The following is a 24,859-nucleotide window of genomic DNA, read 5'->3' as shown; positions in this document are numbered from 1 at the left end:
CAGTCCATCCCAGTCACAGCTTGAGGGAGCAGCTGCAGTGGATCCAGCATCAGGAAACAGAGAGCAATAAGGCAATGGCGCTTGTGAGTCCGCGATTGTCTGCTCAGGGAATGGCGCCACCCACCGTCAAGGTGGGTCTTCCCACATCATTTGTGAAACCAAGATGGCATGCCTCAGAGGCCCATCTTCCTGGGGGTCTAGATTCTGTCCAAGTGACAACCTTACCCATTTTAATTACATGTAGTTTAAAATAAAGATTGATAAAGAGGCTTTATATAAAACTGAATTATATATTTTTTTTTCCTGACATTTCATTCTTTGAGGAATTTGAGATTTTGAAACTGTCCTGTGTCCGGGTCTTTAAAAACATAGTAACAGCTCAATAAGACGTGATCCAAATGCGAATCCATCCTGTAAAAGTGGTCAGTAGCTTTCCAGGGTACTCAGATATTCATGTAATTTGTTTACTTTTTAGGATATATATGTAATATGTATAACATACTAGCATATATGTTTTACTTGACATGTACTGCACACATTGAGTGAACTCAGTGTGCTATTTTGTGTGGGGTGCAAATGTATGTGTGGGAGTGTGTGTGTGCGTGCGTCTATGTGTGTGTGTGTGTGTGTGCCCCCTGAACGTGCGTGTGAGTGAAGGGCAGGTGACAACCTCAGGTTTGGTGCCTTGGATTCCTCCACCTTTCCTCTTTTTCTGAAAGAGGGTCTCTCACTTGTCTGGAACCCGCCAAGTAAGCTGGCCTGGCCACCCAGAAGCCCCCAAAGATCCACCTGTTGTCCCCAGACACTCCATGGTACATGCCATCATGCCTGACTTCTTTTTTTTTTTTCTTCTGAAAACTACCATAGGTCCCTCTGCTTAGAAGAGGGGCACGCTACTGGCTGAGCCGCCATCCCAGCCACCAGGGCGTTTCTCTACAGGTGCTTAAAATCGCCGTGACTGGTCAGGGTGATTGACACTTTGATTACTTTTCCAAGTCTCCCCTCCTCGGTGGTGGAATGTTTCCCTTGCACAACAAGGCTCTGGTTTCAGTCCGCACAGATGAAAAGGAAACAATCTCTCTCAGTTCTTTTGACATCCAGAACTCACTGTGGTCAGTCACAGTTGTTGCCCTTCTGGGCTCTGGAACATTCCTTCCCTCTGCCTGCATCTCTGCACCTGTCAATCATCTTCTCCCTGGCGCTCCCTACCACTCCCCAGTCTCTACAAACCATAATTCTATTTCTTGTTCTATAAGAGCACTAGCTCTCACATTTCAGGGCTAGGCATTTGGAAATATAGCCATGTCTCTCAGCAGGCTTGCTAATCCACATGGGGGACTGATACTCAGCGGGCTGGGGCTTGTCGGGAAATTGAGGGATTGTTAGCATTGCTTTCAGCTGTGCCTGTACTGCAACGTTTAAATAAAGGAAACAAGCTAAGTATTCAACTTTAGAGAAACAAATAGTTTCACATACTTCTATAACTACCGCCGAGTAATTGAAATAATATTTCATGATGTGCTCCTGGAATGTCAAGGGGGAAATCTGCAATACACACGCAGGAGCTCATCATAATGCCAAGCAGACGCACATAGTTTAAAATGTATGAACTACAGTCACAGGGACGTTCTGGGTTAAATTCTGCAAGGCTGCTAAAATGAGAGTGTACAACAGGAGACAAGGTGATAGTGTTTTAGTGGCTAGAGGAAACAATTTTTTAAAACCAACCATTCACTTCCGAAAGCTATGAGGGTTGCCACTTGCTTTTACCAAGTTTATCTACAAAGGATCGGGAAATTGCAGCCCTTTCCGCGACCTCTGTAGATCTCTCTCTCCGTCCACTGAGAAGGACCTGTTGGTTTGGACACATGCCCCAGACAATCAATAAAAAAAAAATCAGACAATCACTGATCTAATGGGTACATTAACTGTGAATTTTGCCTTTGCCTGTCTTCCTCTGGCCTTTCGTTCTTTCCCAGGTTATGAATTAAGGCTCTGAGGCTTGCCTAATTTTAATGCCTCGATCTAGTCATATTTCTCTGTGTGAAATTAGCTGCACTTTGTTTTAGTAACTTAAAGACTACCGTATTAGCTGCCCAGAGAGCAGAGGGAAAGCGACTTGGCAAGCGGTACCTGCATGTTCACGAGTTTGAAGTAGACCCCTTCCTTCTCCATCAGCTCCCTGTGACTTCCTTGCTCCACGATGACGCCATCCTCAAGCCCGGCGATGACGTCAGCATTTCGGACTGTGGACAGTCGATGGGCGATCACAATGGTGGTGCGCCCTTCCCTAGCCTAAAGGGGAAACGGACAGATCTGTGGTGCATTGGGATTATGGTGCAAACACTGTCAATCAATAGGCACAAACAAGCCTTGGGTAGACGCTGTTTGAGGTAGAGAGTGACGCCCACATCTCGGTGTATGCATAGGCACCTCTCTTCCATATAGAAGACAAAAGTCACATTTGAGCTCCAGACCAGGCAGGGAGCAACCCTTTCAATCTGAGGGCCGATTACTCTGGAACACTATGGAGTATCTGATACTCAAGAAAGTTAAAGATTTGACCTGATAGGTGTCTTTTTGTTTGTCCGATGGGCCCTACCTCTGAGCTGTGTGGTGCACTGAACACTGGCAGAAACATTTTAGGGAGGTCATTATGAAGCCATAGCTTTCTCCAGAACCTGATCTGAACATAATTTATATGTTACATACATATATATTCACATATTTATTTATATATATATTTCACATATATTTCAATGTATTTGCCCTTTTATTGGTTTAACAAAATTAGTAAATTTACCAAGAAATAGCTTAAAATTTAAAATAAAGGACAGTAAACCACAGAAAGGAACACTATGCCATCACTAAAAATTGTTATAGAAAAATGCTTAGAAATTACAAATTTTTAAAATTAATTTCTTCACATATTTTACCATAAGTGCTTTTGTCAAACAGAACCAAGTGCAAGAAACAAGCAAAACTAGACGGTTCCTCCCACAAGCTTTAATCTAGGTTCACTGCATCATGGTGGACGGTAGCCAAGACCATTGGCCTTTCTCTGCGGCAGACCAGGAGAATCGATCAACCCCAAGAGATGACCTCATTTGCCCTATGGGTTTGTTTCTCAATCTAGACTCCAAAAGAACTGACCGAGATTTGCAAACCATTCCAATTTGCTGTCTCTCCCCAATCCCGGGTGTTTATCCCTCAGGTACTGACCTTATCCAGAGCCGCCTGTACCTCAGCTTCACTTTCTGTATCCAAGGCTGACGTCGCTTCGTCCAGCAGGAGGATCTTGGGGTTGCGGACCAGGGCACGAGCAATGGCAATTCTCTGTTTCTGTCCCCCACTCAGCTGTGCTCCTCTATCACCAACCAGGGTGTCAAATTTCTAAACAGAAAACCCAGAAAACCTCTGGAAACATTCATTCAACCAATTTTCCCGTGTTGGGGATCAAACCCAGGAGGGTTTTGAGCATGCTCGGCAAGCCGTCCACCATTTGCCTGCATGTGTATCTGTGTGAGGGACCACCTGGAACAGGAGTGACAGACAGTTGTGAGCTACCATGTGGGTGCTGGGAATTGAACCTGGGTCCTCCCAGAAAGCAGCCAGTGCTCTTAACTGCTGAGCCGTCTCTCCAGCTCATGTCAGCCCTCTTCAAATATTTGAAACACGGAAGTATGGACTTTGTAGAAATAGATGGAGACGCCTGAAGCTTTGACTGTCATAATGGGTCATAAAATATAACAAATGAACACTGAATTTGAAAGTCACCACCACATAGCCTATATGCTTTTATATCGTTTTCATACAAATATAGTCTGTCATCCTTAACTGAATAATTCAAGGGATTCACCCAGCAAGGCTGAACGACATTGTAACACAAACTTTAGGCTTTGAAGCAACAGCTCAGTCCCTAATGTTTCAGACCTGATTTTAAGGGAGTCTTTACCTGTGGTAATTTCATGATGAACTCGTAAGCATTCGCTTCTTTGACAGCTTTCTTTATCTCCTCCATGGTTACATTGCCACGGCCATAGCGAATGTTCTCGGCGATCGTGGTGGCAAACAGTACTGGCTCCTGACTGACCACTCCGATGATTTCCCGCAGGTACCTGACATTGAAGTCCCGGATGTCCTGGCCATCGATGCTAATCTGGAAGAAAGACTTCCTATTCGGTATCTTAAACAACCTGATCTCTAAGGCTCAAGGGCTCTTTACTGTGTGAACATCTTAGCTAGTATTGAATTCATTCAAAAGTTAGATATAATAATTAAAATAAACAGTAATATGCAAGAATAAAATAAAGCATCCATAGTTTCTCTTGATATTTTCATATATATATATTTTTAAAAATAGATTATTAGTTATCCTACATTAGAAATTTTAGATATGTAATTATTTGACACAGTGCTGAAAAAATGACCCCAAGGCCTTTTATATACTCGAGGGCTCTTCCTCGGCAGTGCACATCCAGTCCAGTTATGTTCTGGGCATGCCACTGTTTCAATCACTAACGATAAATTTAAGTTAACATGCCCACTTACCTAACGAATCCACATATATTTAGATGACATTTTGATGTTTTGTTATGCTTGACATACCATAACGTACTTTATCATTTCTTAACTTTTGAACATTTCTTTTTTCAAACGTATTCTAAAAGCCGAGAATTATTACGTTGAGAAGAAAGATTTTTCTTTCTTAATGCCAATTTACTGTTGTTTGCTGGGCATTTACTCCTTGATGAAGAAAAGCTAAATACATCGCTTCATAAGTAACTTAGTAATGGACAGCAGAAGCAGAAATAAACAAAACGTCTTCTTCATTATACCTTACTAGGGCTGGGGTCCGTTGCTGACCATTTTTTAGTTGTTTGTTCTTCGGCAATTTAATATTTAATACAGATACATGTAAGTAATGCATTCTGCTTATTTCCCCCAGCCCTCGCTTATCTTCCTCCCGTCCCTGTCCCTGTCAGCTCTCCCTCCTACCTACAGGTCCTTTCCTGGTTCGTGTCTTTTGCTGTATTTTTTGACCCACTGAGCCTAACCAAGGCCATCTATGTGACTACGGGTTTGGAACTAATGTTAGAGCCTGGTGGGCTCATGGGGGCAGGAATATACAGGTAAAAAAATGATTGTCCTTCTCCCAGAATCTATATCCCATAGTCTAAGCTGACCATTTCTCAAAAATACTTTGTAAATTGATATTTATCTTCTCCTTTAAAGCTTGTTTAAGAATTCCATGCATTGTTTGATACATTCACCCTCTCATCCCAGCTTTCCCCAGATCCAGCTCCCTTCCACACCCACAAACTCTTATTTATATATACATATATATAAATTATGATTTATATAGAGAGATAAAAATTATGTGTCTTCATTTACATACACCACACACACATAAATGAAGTCCAACCTCTGTTGTCTATATACTCTTGGATGTAGTCATGTACTACAGTACAGTAGACCTACCAGGGTTCGTAAAGAAAATAACTTTATATTTATTCTCCAATCATTTGTTTGCTCATATCCTAAAATCAGCAGGGTTGCTTTCATAGACTCACATGAATTTCTAAAGTAGTAAACTGTTAAGTGATATAGGAGCGCCCAGCACACTGTGGGTCGTTTCTTTCCCTGAGAAGGTGGCCTGGGCTATAGGATGTAAGTGAGCATGACGCGGAGAGAGCCAGCTCGCCAGCTCACTTCCTCCACGACCTCTGCTCCACGGTCCTGCATGAGTTCCTGTCCTGACTCAATGATGACTGTCGCCAGTAAGGAGACTGCCCTCAGTCGCTGTTGGCCATGGTCACAGAAAGAGAGCTAAGATCCTTTGTAGAGTTGTGTTTCATAGCTGATGACTAACATCTGGGAAACACAATGTCCTTAAGCTGGGACAGCTGAAGAGGAGCGTGAACTAGGTTAGTCTTGTTAACTTGGGGTTTCAACAATTCCGATCGTCATTCTCTGTACAAGAGAATGGCCCCTCTTAGGAAACATATTCCGAAGTCTACCATATCCTGCAGCTTAGCCCACATACACGGAAAAGGAGAAAAAAGTAAGTGGGTCAAAAATAAAGATGATCTAGATGAAGGGTATGTGTATTCCCTGAGGGGGGAAAAAAGAGAATATTCTAGCCTGTTCTCATCTCTGTTCTGGTAGGAGATTCCGATTACTCTGTGTTATACTAAAGCCAAAGAAAACAATCATTTTTGCTGAATATAATTGCAGTTTTAAGATATCTGTGGCCACAATTCCAGACTGTCAGAAATAACTTTGTGGAATTTGTTTTGTCAACTGAGACTCAGCTGGGAGCAGTATTTGGTGACAGAAGAGGCCTGTCTAGTACCTGTTCTTTCAAGGCTTTCACTGAAAGCATTTGCCCCGTGCCCAGAAATATGTGCCTTGTCCCAATGTGTTGCGACACTGTGTGCTCTTGCCAAGCTCAGATGCACACACGGATTTATCTGTAAGAAAACAATATCTAGGGCCAATTTACGCCCAGCTTCCCCAGCTGGGGAACTTGGCTCTTCCCACTTACCGTACCCTCTGTGGGGTCGTAGAGCCTCTGCAGCAGCTGGACAGTGGTGCTCTTCCCACAGCCGCTGTTGCCGACCAGGGCCACGGTCTGTCCGCTCTGCACCTTCAGGTTGAGGCCCTTCAAGATCTGCAGGAGAGAGCAAGGCAGAACACACTTCACAACACAGCTCCAAAAAATGGATAATCCAATACTAGCTAGAATTAGGGGGAAAAAGGTATCAATTAAGAGTTTAACTCCAACAGGACAAAGTACATAAACATCCCAGGAAGTAGACTATAGAACAATGATCAGAGATTTATCTAAGCTGGGAATTCCAGTGCTATTGATGGTACCTTGATATTAGCCCGAGATGGATAGGAAAAGTGAACATCACTGAAGTCCAGATTCCCTTTGATGCTGTCTGGTTTGTGTCCTCTCTCTGAAAGACTGTCAATTTTAGGATTCTAAATAAAACAAAATTCAATGACCATCTTATCAAAAGAATAAGCAATTATATTTTTAAGGAATAGGGCTCATCCAATGCTAAAAATAAAACCTGGAGTAGCATGATCTTGTTCATGTGAGCAAACCCACCGTGAAGGTGTGGTGTGTGTGTGCATGTGGATGTGTGGGCGTGCGTGTGCATGGCACCTGTGTGTACGGGTGTACACATGTGCCTGTGTGTGTGCGTGTGTGTATTGTGTTACATGAAACTTTCATAGAGGATATTCATTTGATTTCATGCGACACTCCACTTCCAGTTTTTGACATATATGCGCAGATTTTCTAAATGGCCAAATAGGTATGCTTTTACTCACGTTATCAATAATGTCAAAGATCACGTAAGCTGCTCCTCGCGCATTGGCAAAAGCATCAATACAGGGGGCAGCCTGCCCCACACTGAAAGCACCAATGAGGATTGAGAAGAACACCTGAGCGAAACATGGGAACGGTTAGGGCAGAACGACACCATCGGAGTACAAAGGGGGGATTTAAGATTTATTGAGCACGTAGCAATCTTTACTTCATATTAAGAAATTGTATTTGTACATCTTTATGGACACACTGTGATAATCTGATACATGTATATAATTAGCATGATAAGCACTTTCGTCAGTTCAACAAAAAAAAATAAAAACTGCTTCAGTAGAGAACAAAATTTATAAAAATCAATATAGCATTCTATTACCTGTGCTTTTCAGCATCAAAAATAAGCTTTGCTTAGTCTTCCAAACTATTTGCTGCATTTTTTCTGATTATATAATTGCCTGTCATAGAGACTTCTGAAACCCATTTCATCAGCGCCGAAGTTAATGCCACCAAAGTACTTTCCCACTATGTTATTATTCAGTTCTTTACCATTTTCTCTATCTCTGCGGGAACTGCACAAAACGTTCAATAGGAAACATTACAGATTTTGACCCCATGGAATTTTTCCTTGAAAGGCTATTGCAGACTTATATATAGACATATGGACAAAATTTTATGCAAAATGTTAACTTATGTTTTTTTTTAAATATCTTCTTGTAGACCAAGATGGTCTGAAACCCATTATGTAGCCCAGGCTGACCTGGGCTTCATAAGAACCCCTATTCTACAGCCCCAGTCTCCCGTGTGCTGAGATTAAAGGTGTGTGTGGCCATTCCTAGTCAGTTCACCCATTTATAGGACACAAATTTATAGGACTCTGGTTATTCTGTTCTACAGCACACAAAACAATGCATTTTTCTTCTTGTTTTTTTTTTCACTGAAAAATAAACTGATATATAAATCCAAGAATACAGTTTCAGGAAAACAGATTAATAGCATACATAATTTAAGAAAAATATAGAAGAGAATTACTCTCTTCTCTCTAGGCATAGTAAAACTTCTACATATAGCTTATTTTCTCTGAAACAACAGTCTTGTTCATGTTTACAAAACCCAAACACATTTAATTATCTGTTTCTTATTTCAATATAAATAAGGACCAATGAGAAAAACTTCTCATCAGAGTACATGCTAAGACGTTAATGCAACAGTCTCAGCGCTTTGTGTGGGGATCGCCTGGTTCCCTTTATCTTGGAAGCCACTTTCAGCCTTATGACACGGGTATTCTCCTCATGCTACAAACGTGGGCAAATTCATCACAAGGTTAATGGCAAAGTCAAGACGCAACTCTGTTGAGTCATCAGGAGGAAAGGAGAAAGTGAGAAAAAGTGGCGAACTGCCACAGAGCCGCCGGAGAAGAGAGGGCTGGGGCGGGCGGTTGTTACTAATGCCCTCAGCCTTGCCCAAGGCCTGGTGAAGCCAGCGTAGGGTACATTGTGAGATTCAAGTTTCTGTATGGAAAAAGTTCAGGGACCGAATTATACTTAGGATTTTCACTTTAAGAAACAAGTTTTGAAACATTTCTGTTTAAATGATTTTGTACTGACCAACCCCAACATGGGTCGATGATCACAAAATATCAGTGGTTTACAGAAAAGATTGCCCAAGGAAGACCTAGCTATTATGACCTCATTTGGGGGAGAAAAAGCGTATATATCTGAAAAATACATACCAAAATTCACCAAGTCTACATGAATTCTTAGACTGTAAGTAATTTAAATTTTAAAAGTGTTTATTTTAATCTTTAGAATAATTAGAATATGTTATTTTCATGACTGTCTCATGAGGGCATTTTCACTTTCATGTAGACAAGTGAACTAACAAATTTTCTTTTATATTTTAAGAAGCTGGTACTTATTGTGTTGTGAATTGAATTCTATTTTACACAATGACCTATCTATGATAATAGATGTATATTATATCCTCAAGTTAAACTCAACAGGAGAATAAGGGTATTTCCAATACATGTTATTCCATTCATAAATTCTTTCCCTCTTCATTTCCCTTTGCATGCATATGTATTTCCCCAGTGTGTTATTATCTTGTTCCCATTCATCACTAGGACTTGTATGTTTCAGAAGATCAGCTCAATCCACACGACAGCAAAGATAAAACAAACAGTCACAACTTATTCTTCCAAAAGAAGGAAGATTGAAAAAGAATAGGCAGGGGCTCGAGAGATGGCTTAGGGTTAAGAACACATCCTGCTCCTGCAGGGACCAGGTTTGGTTCATCATACCTATAGCAGGTGACTCATCACAACCGTCTTTAACTCCAGGTCCAGGGGAATCCTACACCTCTAGTAGGTACTTGCACTCCTCCCTCTCTCTCTCTCTCTCTCTCTCTCTCTCTCTCTCTCTCTCTCTCTCTCTCTCTCTCTCTCACACACACACACACACACACCTTAAAACAACACTAAAATCAAATCTTTAAACAAGAAAGAGAAGATGGGTGGAAAGTCAGCACAGATTCCTCGTAAACATCGGAGGTATTACTTACGGTCACTGCATTTCCAATAGTATACTCTTTGGAGATGACCAGAGTGGACCCATACCAGAAGGCCAGTGCGTAGGACGCATATATTAACAAGAAGGCGATGCCCATGGATACGTTCGCTGAGATGGCCTTTTTTATTCCAATTTTTTTGGCATTCTCTAAATGTTTCTGATACCTGCCAGAAAATGAAGAGGGGAATTGTTATGATGAGAAAAACAATTTACAACCTGAACCATAATCACCTCTTTTTCAGCAAGGAGTTTTTTTTTTTTTAAAAAAAAAAAAAAACAAAAACAAAGGTAATAAACTCTTGGGAGCTCCAGCATCCTGGGAAGTGGCCCCATTCAGGATCAGGACTCACTAGAACAGACCTAGCCTGCTCCTCACCGGCCTGCCTCATCTATGCTGAACTCTCCCATGCCAACTAGTGTTCCCATGGCTGCCCCGGAATCGAAGTCGCACTCCTGGAGTAGAAAAAATCTTATTATTATCTTCATGGCCAGCAGCACCCATCAGGATTAAGGTAGGATTAAAATAAACAACATAACTCCAGATGGCTACTCTAGACTCTTTAATGGTTACATTCTTAACTCAACCTTTCTACTTTCCTCTCTGTAGAAAAGGGCATTTTCCCTAGGTTGCTCTTCTGGGTAAGGGATTTTTATAAATCAGGCTGCCTCCATTGCCAAGTCAGGTGTAAGGTCAGAAAGTACCTCCTACAGGACATAAGCTCTTTCTCCATTTTTTTTTTGACTTTAGTTTCATTGACTGAGAAATGGAGGCAAGAACTCTACCAACTAATGCCTACTTAGGAAGATAATCACGAGGCTGGCAGATAATTACAGAGCGGAGTTAGTATATTAACAGGCGTATAGTTGGTGGCAAACTTGCTAATTCTTGTTTCTGTTGCTCCTACCATACTAGAACATATTTTCTTATATTTTTTCATCCTATTATCATCTTACTTTTGAATGATATTTTAGTACCCGAGTATTTTAACTTCACATGCAGCTATATATGTATATATATGTATTTACAAATCTTATGAATGAGTTTGACACATCAAAGTATTTTTACATCAGGTTGAATTAATTAATTAAATTCCGTGCTAGATTCAATCACTGTAGAAATTCCAGGGTTGGCTCCCTAGTGGATTTACAATGAAACTCTGAGGTAAAACATCATATAAACGAGTATTTCCTTTTTATCAACACTCCCCGGCAACATCACTATATTTTTAGTTCAACCAACTGAGGCATGGAAATTTATTAGTCATTTTTGTAATGTATGCTGCCACGCAGAAAGGTTTTCCTAAATGCCTCTAGGCACCCAGTTCTCTAGAGTCCTTTCCTCCACTGTGAATGCTGCATTCATTCAGCAGAGCTGTGTTCGAGGAGGCAGCCAGGGCACCACGTCCAACACTGTGGTTCCTGCTGAGCGGCAGAGCCTCCAGGTGCACGCAGCAGCGAGGTTGCCCTGTGCCCCAGGGTGACACAATGCTCCGGTGAGAGTGGGCATGCCGTAATTACCTTCACTGGGTAACGGAGCGGCGTGATTACACAGCCATCCTGAGGTCCAACTGAGGGTTAGTGTGGTCTGTGGGGACTATTGTGTACAGGAAGCAGCAGTGAGAGAGAAAAAAGGAAGAGGTTAGAGAACCAGAGACATGCTGGCTGTGGAGAGGGATGAAGAACAGAAAACCAGAAAATGAAGAGGAATGGGTTGGAGAACCCGTGTAGTTAACACTGGAAACTTGGGGAATTTCCAGACACCGTATTCAAAGAGTTGTGGGTATCAAAAATCTCACAAAAAAAAAGATATCTATATGGGGTCATATTTCAACTATATAGGGGTAAATTTTTTTAATGAGAATATTAATGATTTATATAGACATATATTTGTCTCCAAACTCATCAAGATATGTAAACTAAGTATATAGAGCCCTTTATCAATGCTGTCTCAATGAAATTGCTTCTGTGGGTGGTGTTGTGTTTTTTAAGCAATTGCTTGTGTCCTCCAGCACATGGCCATAGAGAAGGGCTTCTGGCATTGAGGTAGAAAGCCAGATGGGGGGTGGGGAGCATGTCCAGTTCTCCCAGCCCCACAGAAAATCCTGGGTTCTGACCAGGAGATCCACATCTCAGATTTTTCTCTTCTGTGTTCCAGTTCATTGCCACTAAGGGGGTGGGAAAGTGGGCAGAACCTTGGTAACTGTATTTATTGATGGCCTTTGGGACCCTGCATGTTTCCTTTTGTGCAGCTAAAAATCTTATACTGGGAAGCAAGCCCCTAGGCATCACCGGGCCTCTAGAAGAGTCTGTAGAGCACGGAAAGGTGACAAGTCACAGCCAGTGGTGACAGATGCTTCTATCATACGGGGAAGGTGACTACCAGGAAAGAGAGAGCGGGAAACACATACCACAAAAGAATGAATGAAACCACGGAAAAGTGGATTCTTTGAATCAGCAGACAAAGAAACTTCCTGACCTTTCCAGTTCTTTGTTCTGGCCCCCGAAAGCTATCACGGTCCTGATGGCTCCCAGAGCCTCTTCAGCCACGGCACCTGCTTTTGCGTATGCAGCTAGTTCTTTGTCACTGAACGTTGAGAGGATCTGTTCAGAAGAGACACGGTCACTTTTGCATAGAGAGAAGAGGTAAAAGACAGTCTTCACGGCGCATTTTCCCCCACTTGCCCATATAGACCCTATGCTTTACAACACTGAAACCAGGTCTCAGGGTGGGTCTTGGCGTGCCTCTCATAAAGGCTAGATCCGGGCTGCCTGAATCATCAGGGACAGTTTATTTGAGAATCCTGTCAAATTCCACACCTCTCATATGTTTTTTTTTTTTTTACTGTCAACTCTAAAGTTAGATAAAATAAAGCCTTACACATTGGAAAGATGAATTATGCTTTTCTTTTCTAATGTCACAATTTATGTGTGTGAGAGAGACGTTTATGTATTTGTACACATAAAAAGAATATTAACAGCAAAAATCAAAGCTGAGCGCCCATGTTTCTTAAAGACAGTCTCATTGGCTTGGAGCTCACTATTGGTCTAGGCTGTCTCAACAGCCCTCCCCAGGCCTGGAACTTGCTAGTTAGGCGAGGCCAGCTCAATGGTCCTCCCCAGGGATCTGCCTGTCTCTGCCTCCCCAGTGCTGACCTTACAAACTTGTAACACCAAACCTAGGAATTTTTTATTTTAAATTTGGATTCTGGGGATCTAACTAAAAAAAAAAGAGGACTTATCCTCATTTTTGCAAGGTAAGATGAAAATGATACTTGCAAACTATTAATGGTGATTCTAGATAGTAGAACTAGATAATAGGATGGTTAAGATAGCAGAGGAGAAAAATCAAAACAAAAGAGATACAAGTGATTAAGTGAATCATCAGCCTTAGGTGTATAAAAATAGCCAGCAAATTCACTCTACTCTAAAATGTTAGCTCAAGTAAATATGATTTTATGTGTATGCAAACAAGTTAAAATCGACAAAGTGCTATGTAATTGTCACGGGGACCATAACCCCTGCCCAGTTTAAAACTTCTATTATTCGTTCAATCATTTGGAGGACTATATTTAAATTTGTGTTTCATTAAATAAAAATATAACCATACCTGTTATTTCAAACATCACATGAGAATATTCACTCAGAGAGGTAACAGTGAAATGAAGAATAGTGATTAAGGTAAGAACTGTAGTGTTTGGAATCATATTAAACATTAATATTGATATTAAAGCTCTATGTGAATGACACACTTCTGTACATGGCTTCTGCAGACACTGAGCACACTTCTGAATGGGCAGTAGATACACATACACTCTGAATACACAAAGCAACCCTCTGTGGGTTGAATGTGGGAAGAATGTTGGGGTTTCACACACCTTTGCCCACACAGCTGTAGAGAGCCCCAGAATGGGGCTGATGGCCATGATCACCAGTGTGAGCTTCCATCCTCTGAGGAACCCCACTATGAAGCCTGCAAAAAACGTGGCTATTGCTTGAAAGAACATTCCAACCTTGTCACCAATTCCTTCACTGATTCTGGAGATGTCACTAAAAAAGATCACACCTCGGTGGTTACAGTCAGGAGGTGAAGTAGACATTTAATAAACACACAGATAAGAACACCATGCCCGTCCTACTGTGAGTCTTGTTTAGAGTCAGCCTCCTGGCTCTTTCCCCGTGAAAACACTAACAAAGGAAACTCAGAATGAGTTCATGTTTCTAAGAAGTTAAGGCTACGAAGCTGATCCTATGAAATCCGTTAATCCTATCACAGAAGCATTAACACTGTGGCCAAGAGTCAATTTGTTTAAACGAAGAAACTAGAAAAGGTATTACAACAGTCAAAGCACAATCACAGAAAAGTCCTGTTCTAAGTCGAACATCATTTCTCTAAAATTAAAAAGTATATTCCTCTCCCTCCTTTCCTTCGTTCCTTCGTTCCTTCGTTCCTTCGTTCCTTCGTTCCTTCGTTCCTTCCTTCCTTCCTTTCTTTCCTTCTTTCTTTCTTTTCCCTCTTCACCACAGCCAGCATTTGTAACTTTATGAGCACTGTGTTGATGCTAAAAGGTATTTCAGATTTTTCCTTTTAAGAGTGCTCCATTGGTAAAGTGTATACAGACACGTCAAAATCCCAAAAGTCCACACATCAGGACCAACTCCTAGTTACAAGCATCTCAAGTACGAGGTATTCAACCTGTCCTCTTGCTTGTGTTCTCATGGTCAGTGTGACTGTAGTGTGACTGTCCAAAGAAAGGAAATCTTACAGTGTTGTCCTGGCTGCCGTTTCTTTCAGAGTGAAGCACAAAGGCCCTAAATGCCTTGGTCTTCTCTCTCTTCCTGACCTTACCTGTGCATGTGCCAGAATGCCCAGTGAGGAAAAGCTGATCATTTATTCCCCCTACTGGAGCAAAACACCAAAGAGACAGAGCAGCTTGCTCTGTTTGCTCGCGTCCCAAGTCCCCAGGAGGACGCTTAGCATTTAATAAGCCCTCGAGTATTCCTTAAACAAGTGACGTGCCCACAGTTACTAAAGGAAGTCTTTGTAGTTAAGGCCACCACTTGCTCATCCATTCCACCATCTTTAGGGGCTAGCACCTGCCAGGCCCGTCATAAACTCCATGACAGAGAAATGCGCATACAACACACACACAGTCTTCAAATAGATTCACTAAATAATTAGAGGGGCAAAACAAACCCGAACACAAATGGGACACGTGACATAAGCTATAGAGGCTTCTATATGACTATCAGAATACACTCAATTTATAACTAAGACGGAAAGTCATGATTTAATGCTTCAAATCTTCCCTTAACAGTTCCCACAGAGTGCGTTATCTCTTCGTGGAAATGCGGCGCCAACAATACACTTACTCTGTCAGGCGCGTATTGAGTTCAGTGGTGCCCTGGATGTCAAACCAGCCCATTTCTTGTCGGAGGATGGCATGAAAAAAGTGTTGTCTGATCTTCTTTATTTGCCGACCAGCTGCCAAAGTCCAGAAGGAAACTTGGATGTAGGCAGCAATAAGGACTCCGCCACCTAGCCCTGAGTAGTAATACGCGTATCTGGAAAACAATGGGGAAGGCGCGTTTGCCTGAAATACCACACAGTGACACCTGCTGTGAGTCCCTCCAACAACGGTGGCAAGCGCTCTGCTTTAAATTGGTGACAGTTTGCACTACCTATAGCCTGGGCTTGTGTACTTATTCTGAAAATGCCTCTACCCCTTCCACGTGGCAAGCAGCACTAAGCATATGAAACATGTAAAACAGTTCTTAGTGGGAGGTTTTCCCTAAAGAAACCCCAAATCATCCTATTTTGCAGACTTTATTTTTCAAACATGAATTTTATAAGAAATTTAATAAACTCAAATTGGTTCGGAACAAAGTGTAACTAACTGGCTCAATTCCTTCTCAGTGATTTAAAATCTGTCTCTAATCTGATTTGACAAACTCCTTTCCATTCGCTTTTCAGACCTGCTTTAGCATGCAGAAATCCCTCGCTCATAGGTCAGAGCAATTAATATGCAGACACTGTGCTCCAGGCCTTTGAGATTTGTTAGGAAGACGGGAAGGGGTGCGGAGGTCATACATGGCTCCACTGGAATCAGAGTGACAAAATGAGAATAAAAACTGTAGATAACTGTGTTTTTACTAATTTTATTAAAAGATTACCACGATCATGAAAAGCATATCTATTGCTAGGAATCACATGCAGGTAAAGGGTCATAAGCAAGCAACTTTCTTGAAACTGGGGGCTGGGACGCAAACAATTGGCGGAGGTGGAGCTCGGGAAAGAAATCGGGTATTTTATATATTCTTAAAACACTGCAGTAAGAGACCATTTTTAGAGGAATATTAAAAGGAACGCACAGTGTATACATACAGATAAATTACCTAGTCATTTCTTCTTCCAGAAGTCTTCCTGGATTTATCATTGACAATGAAAAATTTACTAAATCAAAACAAAAGAAATTTAAAAAGAGAGATTATTAATAGGAATTGCTAGACTAAAAAAATCTGTTAGGAATATAACTGTGTGATGCTGCAGCCTAGTTTCTCAAAGAAAAAATTTTTCACACCCAAGGTCCTTTGCAGTTCCCTGAAACACAGGCCTACGTGTTTAGGCACAGATGGGGGACCCGCTCTCCTGGTTCTACCCTTCCCCGTACACTCCTGGGCCTGCGCCCCAGCAGTTTCCTAAGGCACATGGAAGAGCTGGTCAAAGGCAGAGTCTAGGTGTCACACAGCATACCGAAGGCAGAGGAGGCCAAAGGAACTGGACAGAAGGGAAACTTGGAGATTTGGTGGACACTGCTGTTTTTGGAGATTCAAAAGACTTGCTCTTGCAATTTTTATTTTTAAACTTTTTTTTTTCTTACATACTTCCCAGTGACAAAGGCAGAAAATTACAGACAGGGGAAATCCCAAATGAGCGGCTCAAAAATCAGCCCCTGGATCTGCGGTAATCAGTCAGTCTTACAATATGTCTTGCTTACTAACAACAGCACTGCATATACTGGATATGTGTGTTTTAGGTAGCTGTAACTGAAAAGAACTGTACTGATTAATGTGAGCTAATGTGATAAAAATGTCAACTAGACATTCCGAACTGTCCTGTTTAAACGACAAATACTGTTCATTACAAGCCAGGTTCTGCTCTTAATACTTTACAAACATCTGTTTCACTTTCATAACAACCTTACGAGGTAAAGATAGTTCAAAAAGTATCACGTTATGGAAAAGGAAACGGACGCAGAGAGAAATAAACGTGTCCAAAGCCACACAGCAAGCAAGTAGGAATCTGTAGGCCTAGACAGAGTGCCCTTTGCTCTCACAGGGGGCTGTGCTGATGGATTTGTGTGGTGATGGCTTATTTCCATTTCAAACCACACCCACAAAAAAAGAAAGAAGCAGACCGTCTATTTACAGCATTTCCGAAGTAGCGGGATAAAGTATCCCTGAAGCGTTGTTGCGAAAGTACAAGGCCGCACTTCCCCTCCTCTGCATCCCAGGAGAGGAAGTGTTCTTTCTTTATCCTTTTGTCCTGTGCGAATGACCCAGGGGTCATGTTTTCTTGCTGTTGTGTGGCCGTGTGCCCTTCTTATCTTTCTCCAATGGAAGATAAAAAGCGCAAATTTATTTTAAACCTAAACTATGTCGGGGTCGATTGCCAGGAGAGCAGTCGGAGTGCCGTCTCGGCGAGGCGAGTGCCCGTCCGAGACCCTGCTGAGTCTTGGAGGAATCCTCTCATCTCACTTCTGCGCAGTTGTGTGTGCCCTTCTCCGTCCTGAGTACTATGCTTGGAGTGAGAGGCAGCTAAATACTGAAGCCGTTTTTGTATTTGAAGTATTTGTAGAAATCACTAGGTGTTTCTCCCCCTAAACCTAGAGATTAGGTGAGACCTTACATTTTTATCTGTTCCGATCTCTACATCAAACCTTTAAAATCTTTCCTCAAGGACAATGTAACTCAAGTGGACTCTCCCCTACCCCTTTCTAGGAAAGATGAATCTATGAACTTCTTCCTAAGAGTCACGGGCCAAGAAGGATGAAAATAGTAACAGTGGCATTAAGGAATAAAGGAAGTGTCAGCGTTATCACGCGGGACTCTCAAAGTGAACTGACACACTCTTTTCTAGATTGCTCGGGAATTCCTTTATCACATGAATTTCCCAGCATTAAAACAAATGTTCAGGCAGCTTGGGTGCTGTGGATGGTTAATATAAGTCAGAGCTCAAACACATTCTTTCTTCTCTACCATGAAGCAATGCAAGAGCATGCAAGCTGCAGCAACTTCCCCACAGAATCTTCTAGATGATTATAACCACACAGAATTGTCCTAAACAATAACAAATTCTCCTCAGGTGAACTGTTTTCTATGACTCTGTTCTTAAGGTTTCGGATGAATAACATCTGTTCACGGTTAGCGCACAACTGAGTCACTGTGAGACAGCAACCCTGTCATGAAGTGACGTCACTCTGCTGACAATGGCTCCGTCCACAGTTAGCTGTTCTTGGAGCCTTTTGGAATCTAAACCTTCTTTCCATTCTCACTCGGCTTTCAGTAAGTCTAGTTGCCCAAGAGTCCAACAAAATTCTAAATAGCATACTAAAAAACCCAAAACAAACAGGCAAAAGCCCTCTATGTGATTAGCCAAGACTTCAGTCCTCAACCCCAGTGATTCTTAGCTCAGTTCTACGTCGATAAACACAGCAATGGGCACTCTACAGTTGGAGCGAGTTAATCCGTGACTTCACTTTTCTGGAAAGAGAACGAAGCCTATTGCTTCCACAACCTACAGAATGAATTACTGACTAGAAATCCGTCACTTATCGGAAACCCCACCACAAATCCTCCATGACAGGCAATATGACCTGTGACTTCAGAGTCAGGAGTCCACACCTCAGGCTTTATAATCTGAGGATACCGTGACGGAATTGTTAACCCTCTGCAGTCCACCACTCGGTAATCTCTGGCTCATTCAATTCCCCAGAGAGACCTTGAATTTGGACCTTAGCACAAAGTACCTGCCAACTTCAAAGCCACTGAATTGCATAATTAGCTACACTCAAAACAAAGGAGCCTGCTCCAAATAAGCAAGTCGTTGAGTTATTGTAGAAAAAACAGAAGCAAGATTATGATACTTGGTCCAGGGGTAAATTCATTCATGGTAAGTCAGTTGCATTGTTTTAAGCTGGTTATTTAAAATACAGGTCGTTGTAATAAAAACACATAGAATAAAATTTACCATTTTGACAATTTTAAGCTTAAAGGTGCTAAATATTCTCATATTTTTGTCCAACCAGTCTTCTGCACTGTCTAAGATCCTATGCTGGTGTTTAAGTAGCTCTCCAAATCCTGCTCCCACAGCCCCTGGGGGACTACTTCATGTTTCTGTGAATTTTACTACTCTAGGTAATCCATATAAGTGAATAGTGCATACAATATTCATCATTCCTCTGCTAATTTAACTTAGTATGGTATCCTCAAAGTACATTGATGCTGCGTCATGCATCAAAATCCCCCTGTAAATGCTGCAACATTCCACTGCATGTATTGCCCACATTAATCTGATTTTTTTAAACCCTAAATAGAAGACAATTTTTGGTTGATATGTTCCATTATGGGTACCACCCTGGTACATTCGTCTGTGTGCATGTGTGTGTGTGTGTGAGTGAGTGTGTAATTAACACGTAACTGATGTAGTTAATATGTAATCGTAACAGATAATGAAATAAAAGGGAACAAATAGGAAATTCCTATCTCTTACATTTCCTTAAATACTTTTAATTTCTCTCTCTCTCTCTCTTTCTGACAGGGTCTCTCTACTATCACTAGCTATCCTAGAACTCATTATGTAGACCAGGCTGGCTTCAAACTCACAGATCCACCTGCCTCTGCCTCCTGAGTGCCAGGGTTAAAGGTATGCACCACCATGGCATCAAGTTCGATATTTTTTATAAAGATATATTTTATGTTATATATACAGGTGTTTTGCCTGCTTGTATATGTCTATGCATCACAGGTTTGCAGTGCCCTTGGAGGCCTTTGGCAACTGCCATGTGAGCTTTGGGATTTGAACCTGGGTCCGTAGGAGAGCAGCCAGTGCTTTTCACTGCTGAGCCATCTTCCTGGCCTTTAAAGCTATCTTGTCCCTTTCAACTTATCTTTACAATGTTTACGTTAAGGTTTTGGGTCACTGGTTTAGCATCAGAAGCCTAAACTGATTTGAAATAGTTTTTTTTTCCTCATAGAGAAAGCATAATTATTTATACTGGAGGAAATATACAAGGTTATGATTAAAGCTGGGATGGTAGGAAGACCTGGGTTGGAATTCTGTCCTAACACAAACAGAGTCTGGACGCTTCCACTGGCTTTCTGAAAAGCACTAATATTTATCAGTGTTAATGTAAACATATCTTCCATATTAATCAAGCAATCACATTTTCTCTAAATAATTTGGACTTATGTTTTTTAATGGCAACTAAGTATGTAGGTCTCAATCAGGGGGACTGAGAGTGTATAAATAATGCCATCTAAATGATGGCATATATTCTACTCAGCTACATTTGCTATGACGACTGGCTTTCCTTTACTATTATTTTATTCTATCATCGAGGTACCAATAACCTGTCTGACATCACCAGAGGACAGACACCGCACAGTGATACTGTAGGCCCTCTTTATTTACGGTCAGAGTCTCCTGACATCACAATGTGCTTTTTGAGATTTGAATGAGTGCTCAAGCACTTTTAGGAAAGTTTCACAACTCCCTTTGTGGTGTTTAGGGTCACCCAGATGTCTACATCAATAAATAAACAGATGACGCAGATCAAGATCAGTTTCTGCTACCTTTCACCCAGTTAAATAAATACAATTTATTTTTTTAAAAAGGGAGGGGTAGAGCAACAATTACCTGGCAAGGCCAAGTTCCCAGCATTATCTACAAACTTATCTGTCATTTCTCCAAAGACTATCATCATGAGGGGAAGACCTGATCCGTGAGCTATGGCCATGGCGGTGCCCAGGAGCATAAACAATTTATCCTGCCAGTCAGAGTATCGGAACTGAAAAAAAAAGAAACAAAATAAGATTCAATTTAATAATTTATGCTTTGGGAATTTTTATTTCGAGTTCTTTCTATTATTGCAGGTGCAAATGTGCTTATCAAAATCCAGATAATTATCAGATTAGTTTCATGATTTATGTACATGTAAGGAAATCAATCTATTTTGACTTAATTAATGTTTAACTTGGGTGAATTATTACAATATAATCAAGGGAATAAAGAGTTGGATTCATTGAGAAATACTATTTAATCTCTCAGAGGTTGTGTGTAGTGAAATAAGGTGAGTTGAGGACAGACATTAAGTTCACAATAATGGAGGAACAGAATAAGATTTCAGCAGAATTGAAAATAGGAACAAACAGACCTTCTCAGTTTGAGACCCGAACTTTTTGAAAGGGTAAAATTGGCCTGTAAAGGTAGTTCAGGAATGAACGGCTCATTGAAAGGTTATGGAGTATCTGTCTGTGGGTTTCAGGGGAGTCTTGCTCATGAAGAGTCTTGAAAGATGAGAGAGAATCAACTGGAAAAGAACAGGGACCATGGAGGAAGTTGGGATTGCAGGCTTGCAAAGAAAGGTGACTCAGAACTACACAGAGCACAGCAGCACTCCTGGAGGTCACATGACAGGGAGCAGAGACCACTGGAACTTTGGGATTTGGTGTTACCTTTGGGCAGCAGGGTGGGTACCAATTATCACAGTGATGTATGCAGTTCCTAATTACTGATTAAATACCACTTTGGACGGCTGCAACTCTGCCTTTTTAATCTTCTCCAATTCACACCTTTTGCAAAATATTTTTGATTGACTCTTCTACGAATTTCTTTGTTCTTTCTCCTCTGTCTTCTAGACTACAACCTTATTGGAACATTTCCATTTTAGCTTGCTCTCAGTCTCTTGTATTATTCCTCTCCTTTTAAACTTTATACTCTGTTCATTTCCCCCAAATCTCCGTTTGGACGAGGAACAGTTATCTGAAAAGTACACAGTGATTCAGGGTGGTGAAGCAGCATCTCTGAGGGCGGAGGCTGAGTCACACTGGTCAATATCCAGTGGTGCTGAGTTTGGGAACACACAGTGGAGACTGCGCACGTGTGCAAACAGTTCTCAAAGAGTTTCGGTGTTCATCTGAGGCCAAGGGCAGCAGGGGCAGATTCCACCCTCAAACACACAGGGCGGGCAAGAGAACTAGCGGAAATGAAGGCTGAGAACCAGAAAGAGTTTAGAATAAAGCATAGGCAGTGACAGACATCTGGAGGAAATGTACAAGAATGACTACCACAAAAGGACCTGTGTCCTCAAGGTCTGCTGTTAGTGGTCTAAGTGAAGGGGTTAATCATGAGCATCTTCCAGCCTCCTTTCTGGGCACACAGTCAGACAGCCTGTGGTGCTTTTTAGTGCACATTGTATGACACGGAAGAGGGTTTTAATGCCTTTCATGCTAGTTGAATCAAATTTAAATTTCTAAGGTCAAATTTAAAGTTAAGCAGCTTTCCTAAGCAAATCTAGATTGGTGTTTTTCAACAAAACAAGGCATTTTTAATTCTACTACACCAGTTTTGTTCTGGTTTTTCCTTCCAAAATGTCTACTCAGACACAGGATAATGATTAAACTTAAATTCAGTCTAAACTAAAATTAGTAAAGGCAAACGAAATATCCATCGCTCTGCTCTGCACCAGGTACGTTTCTTTTTTCTATAGGAAACATGTTCTAAACTGAAACTGAAATGTTTCACACTGTATTCCCTGTAGCACTAAATAAAATTCTTTCTTCTAGGCTGGTGAGACACGGCTAAGTGGGTAAAAGTACTTGTCCGTCAAGACTGACAACATGAGTTTGATCCCTGAAACCAACAGGTTTGGGAGAAGAGAACCCGTTCCCCAAAACTGTCCCTTGACTTCTTCCACACATGTGCTGTGGCACAGACAGCTGCACTGGGCACACATCAGGCAAACACTGTAGTGAGATCTTGGGCCATTGTCCATTACAAGTCAATACGGTATAAACACACGATAACAAGTAAATAAAAGTGTACTCACAGTGACACGTTTAAAACAGAGACACAGAGTAGTGGGGGAAGAATGTGAGCGGGGTAGGGGCCGCTGAGTGGCAGGAGGATGTTTTTGGATGCTTTTCATCCATTTGCTTTCTAACTTGGGTTCAACTGGCATGCACTTAGTCCTCTCCCTCCCTCCCTCTCTCTCCCTCCCTCCCTCCCTCCCTCTCTCTCTCCCCCTCTCTCTCCCCCTCTCTCTCTCTCTCTAAGACTGTCTGCTTGGAACACATCACATTTACCCAAGGCAGGTAAACACTTTTCTGCCCTGCCTCTCTGAGACACATTACAAACGAAAACAGATGCAATTTCTTCCAAACATATGTTGCCTTACCTTGTACCCTCATAAAATACTAGAAATGGCCTGAAACAGAACCAGAATCCATAATCATTATGATAAGTTTAACTAATTTCCTTGGAAGCTAATTGCACTTACAAATTTCTTGCTTTAAATGTTTTTCAACTTTTTTTTGGCTGGGAGGTATAGAGAGGTTTTTTTTTTTTTTTTTTTTTTTTTTTTTTTTTTTTTTTTTTTTTTTTTTTTATGGAGCAAGATGTTTCATGAAGTCAATGAGCTTCCATGGCGTTTCTAAAATGTTTCATTTTGTTCTGTCTCCCTATGTAGCAGTGAGCGCACAGCCAGCTTGCCCCGCCGTCTTCCTCTGTCTTGTGATTCGAGGCCACTGTTTACAATAAGCCAGCCTTATAGCACGGGTGCAGCAGGACCGGTCCAGTGCTGCACAAGACAGACAGACTTAAAGGAGTCGCTGGCTGGCTATTGACTCAAGCTCCTAAACCCGAGGGAAAGGCAGGATTATTCCCATTGCACAGCTTACCAGTGTCAATGGTCCGATTAAATTCACTTTCTTCTTTTTATTTCTGCCTCGGTTGCTGTAAAAAATATAATCGTTCAAATTTAAAACTGTTATTAACAACCAGTTGAACACAAATATTAGTAGCTATGGTTTTGAATCAGAACATTTTTAAATACAAGAAGACTACCATTGCCAGGAGTATCCAGCTTCACAAACACGGCAGCAAGGCAGCCGTCAAGTAACTGTCCAAGGTACCACAAGGACATGGATAAATAATAAAAAAGAGAGAAGATGAACATCTTAATAATGCTTACCAAACCATTTAAATCATTCTGTTCCTAAAGTACAAATTGACCTATAGGGAGAGAACTCTTCCGAGGGACGGAAGTGGTTTCAGGAAATACTGGTTTTTCTGCTTTCAAGATGCTTCTAAGATCCCCGTTAGGCTGGCATCCTGTGTAACCTCCCCACTTCACTTCTGTTTATGTTTGGTCCAGGGTTTTGGCAACCTGTAGCCAACATAATCATTTAAAACCCAGGCTACTTCTCCAGTCAGGCAAGAACAATTGCTGCACTTTTGCTCAGTGAAATCCAAACCTTCCTACTGGTCACTGAGTCCGCAGGCTCTGTGAGTCCTGGTGAATGCAACTCCGGCTCCCTGCCTTACTCAGGCTGCTCAGACAGGCAGCCTAGCTTCTCTGCTTGTTGTACCTAGCTCTGTTTTCTGGGTACAACAATCACAACCCCAATCGCAGGGTCTTTTTGCTCTAAAATATTGCTGTCAGGAAGATGCTCCCCAAATACCCACGACTCCCTCTGCTCATATCCTTCCACTCTCTTTGCAATAATTGCTTCAAAATAAGACCTACCGTAAACACCCTATTTAAAACTGGCGAGTACTTCTGCTGTGTTCTCCTGACTTCATTCATTCTTCTTCATACTTGGCACCTATATGTATGGAAGAATGTGCCACAGACTATGTGCGCACCATGTTCGAAAGAAGCACATATACAATTTGCTC

At 41.6% G+C, this 24,859-nt stretch overlaps 1 protein-coding gene across 1 annotated transcript in view; it reads right to left on the bottom strand.

Moving 5' to 3' along the window:
• Nucleotides 1–24,859, bottom strand: part of Abcb4 (ATP binding cassette subfamily B member 4) — a 53,071-nt gene that overhangs the window by 26,433 nt on the left and 1,779 nt on the right. The window contains exons 3-15 of the mRNA XM_050139789.1: nucleotides 23,860–23,914; nucleotides 20,819–20,969; nucleotides 16,297–16,354; nucleotides 15,274–15,465; nucleotides 13,779–13,950; nucleotides 12,380–12,504; nucleotides 9,896–10,067; nucleotides 7,345–7,458; nucleotides 6,880–6,990; nucleotides 6,548–6,673; nucleotides 3,956–4,159; nucleotides 3,223–3,393; nucleotides 2,134–2,295 (exon numbers count right to left, since the gene is read on the bottom strand). Coding sequence (XP_049995746.1) covers nucleotides 2,134–2,295; nucleotides 3,223–3,393; nucleotides 3,956–4,159; nucleotides 6,548–6,673; nucleotides 6,880–6,990; nucleotides 7,345–7,458; nucleotides 9,896–10,067; nucleotides 12,380–12,504; nucleotides 13,779–13,950; nucleotides 15,274–15,465; nucleotides 16,297–16,354; nucleotides 20,819–20,969; nucleotides 23,860–23,914 — 1,813 coding nt within the window. The remainder of the gene's footprint in view (nucleotides 1–2,133; nucleotides 2,296–3,222; nucleotides 3,394–3,955; nucleotides 4,160–6,547; nucleotides 6,674–6,879; nucleotides 6,991–7,344; nucleotides 7,459–9,895; nucleotides 10,068–12,379; nucleotides 12,505–13,778; nucleotides 13,951–15,273; nucleotides 15,466–16,296; nucleotides 16,355–20,818; nucleotides 20,970–23,859; nucleotides 23,915–24,859) is intronic.

The sequence above is a fragment of the Alexandromys fortis genome, unplaced genomic scaffold (assembly GCF_014885135.2).
Source record: "Alexandromys fortis isolate MF-2015 unplaced genomic scaffold, M_Fortis_MF-2015_v1.1 scaffold_38, whole genome shotgun sequence".
NCBI classification, from domain to species: Eukaryota; Metazoa; Chordata; class Mammalia; order Rodentia; family Cricetidae; genus Alexandromys; species Alexandromys fortis.
This window is presented reverse-complemented; position numbering and strand designations above follow the sequence as displayed.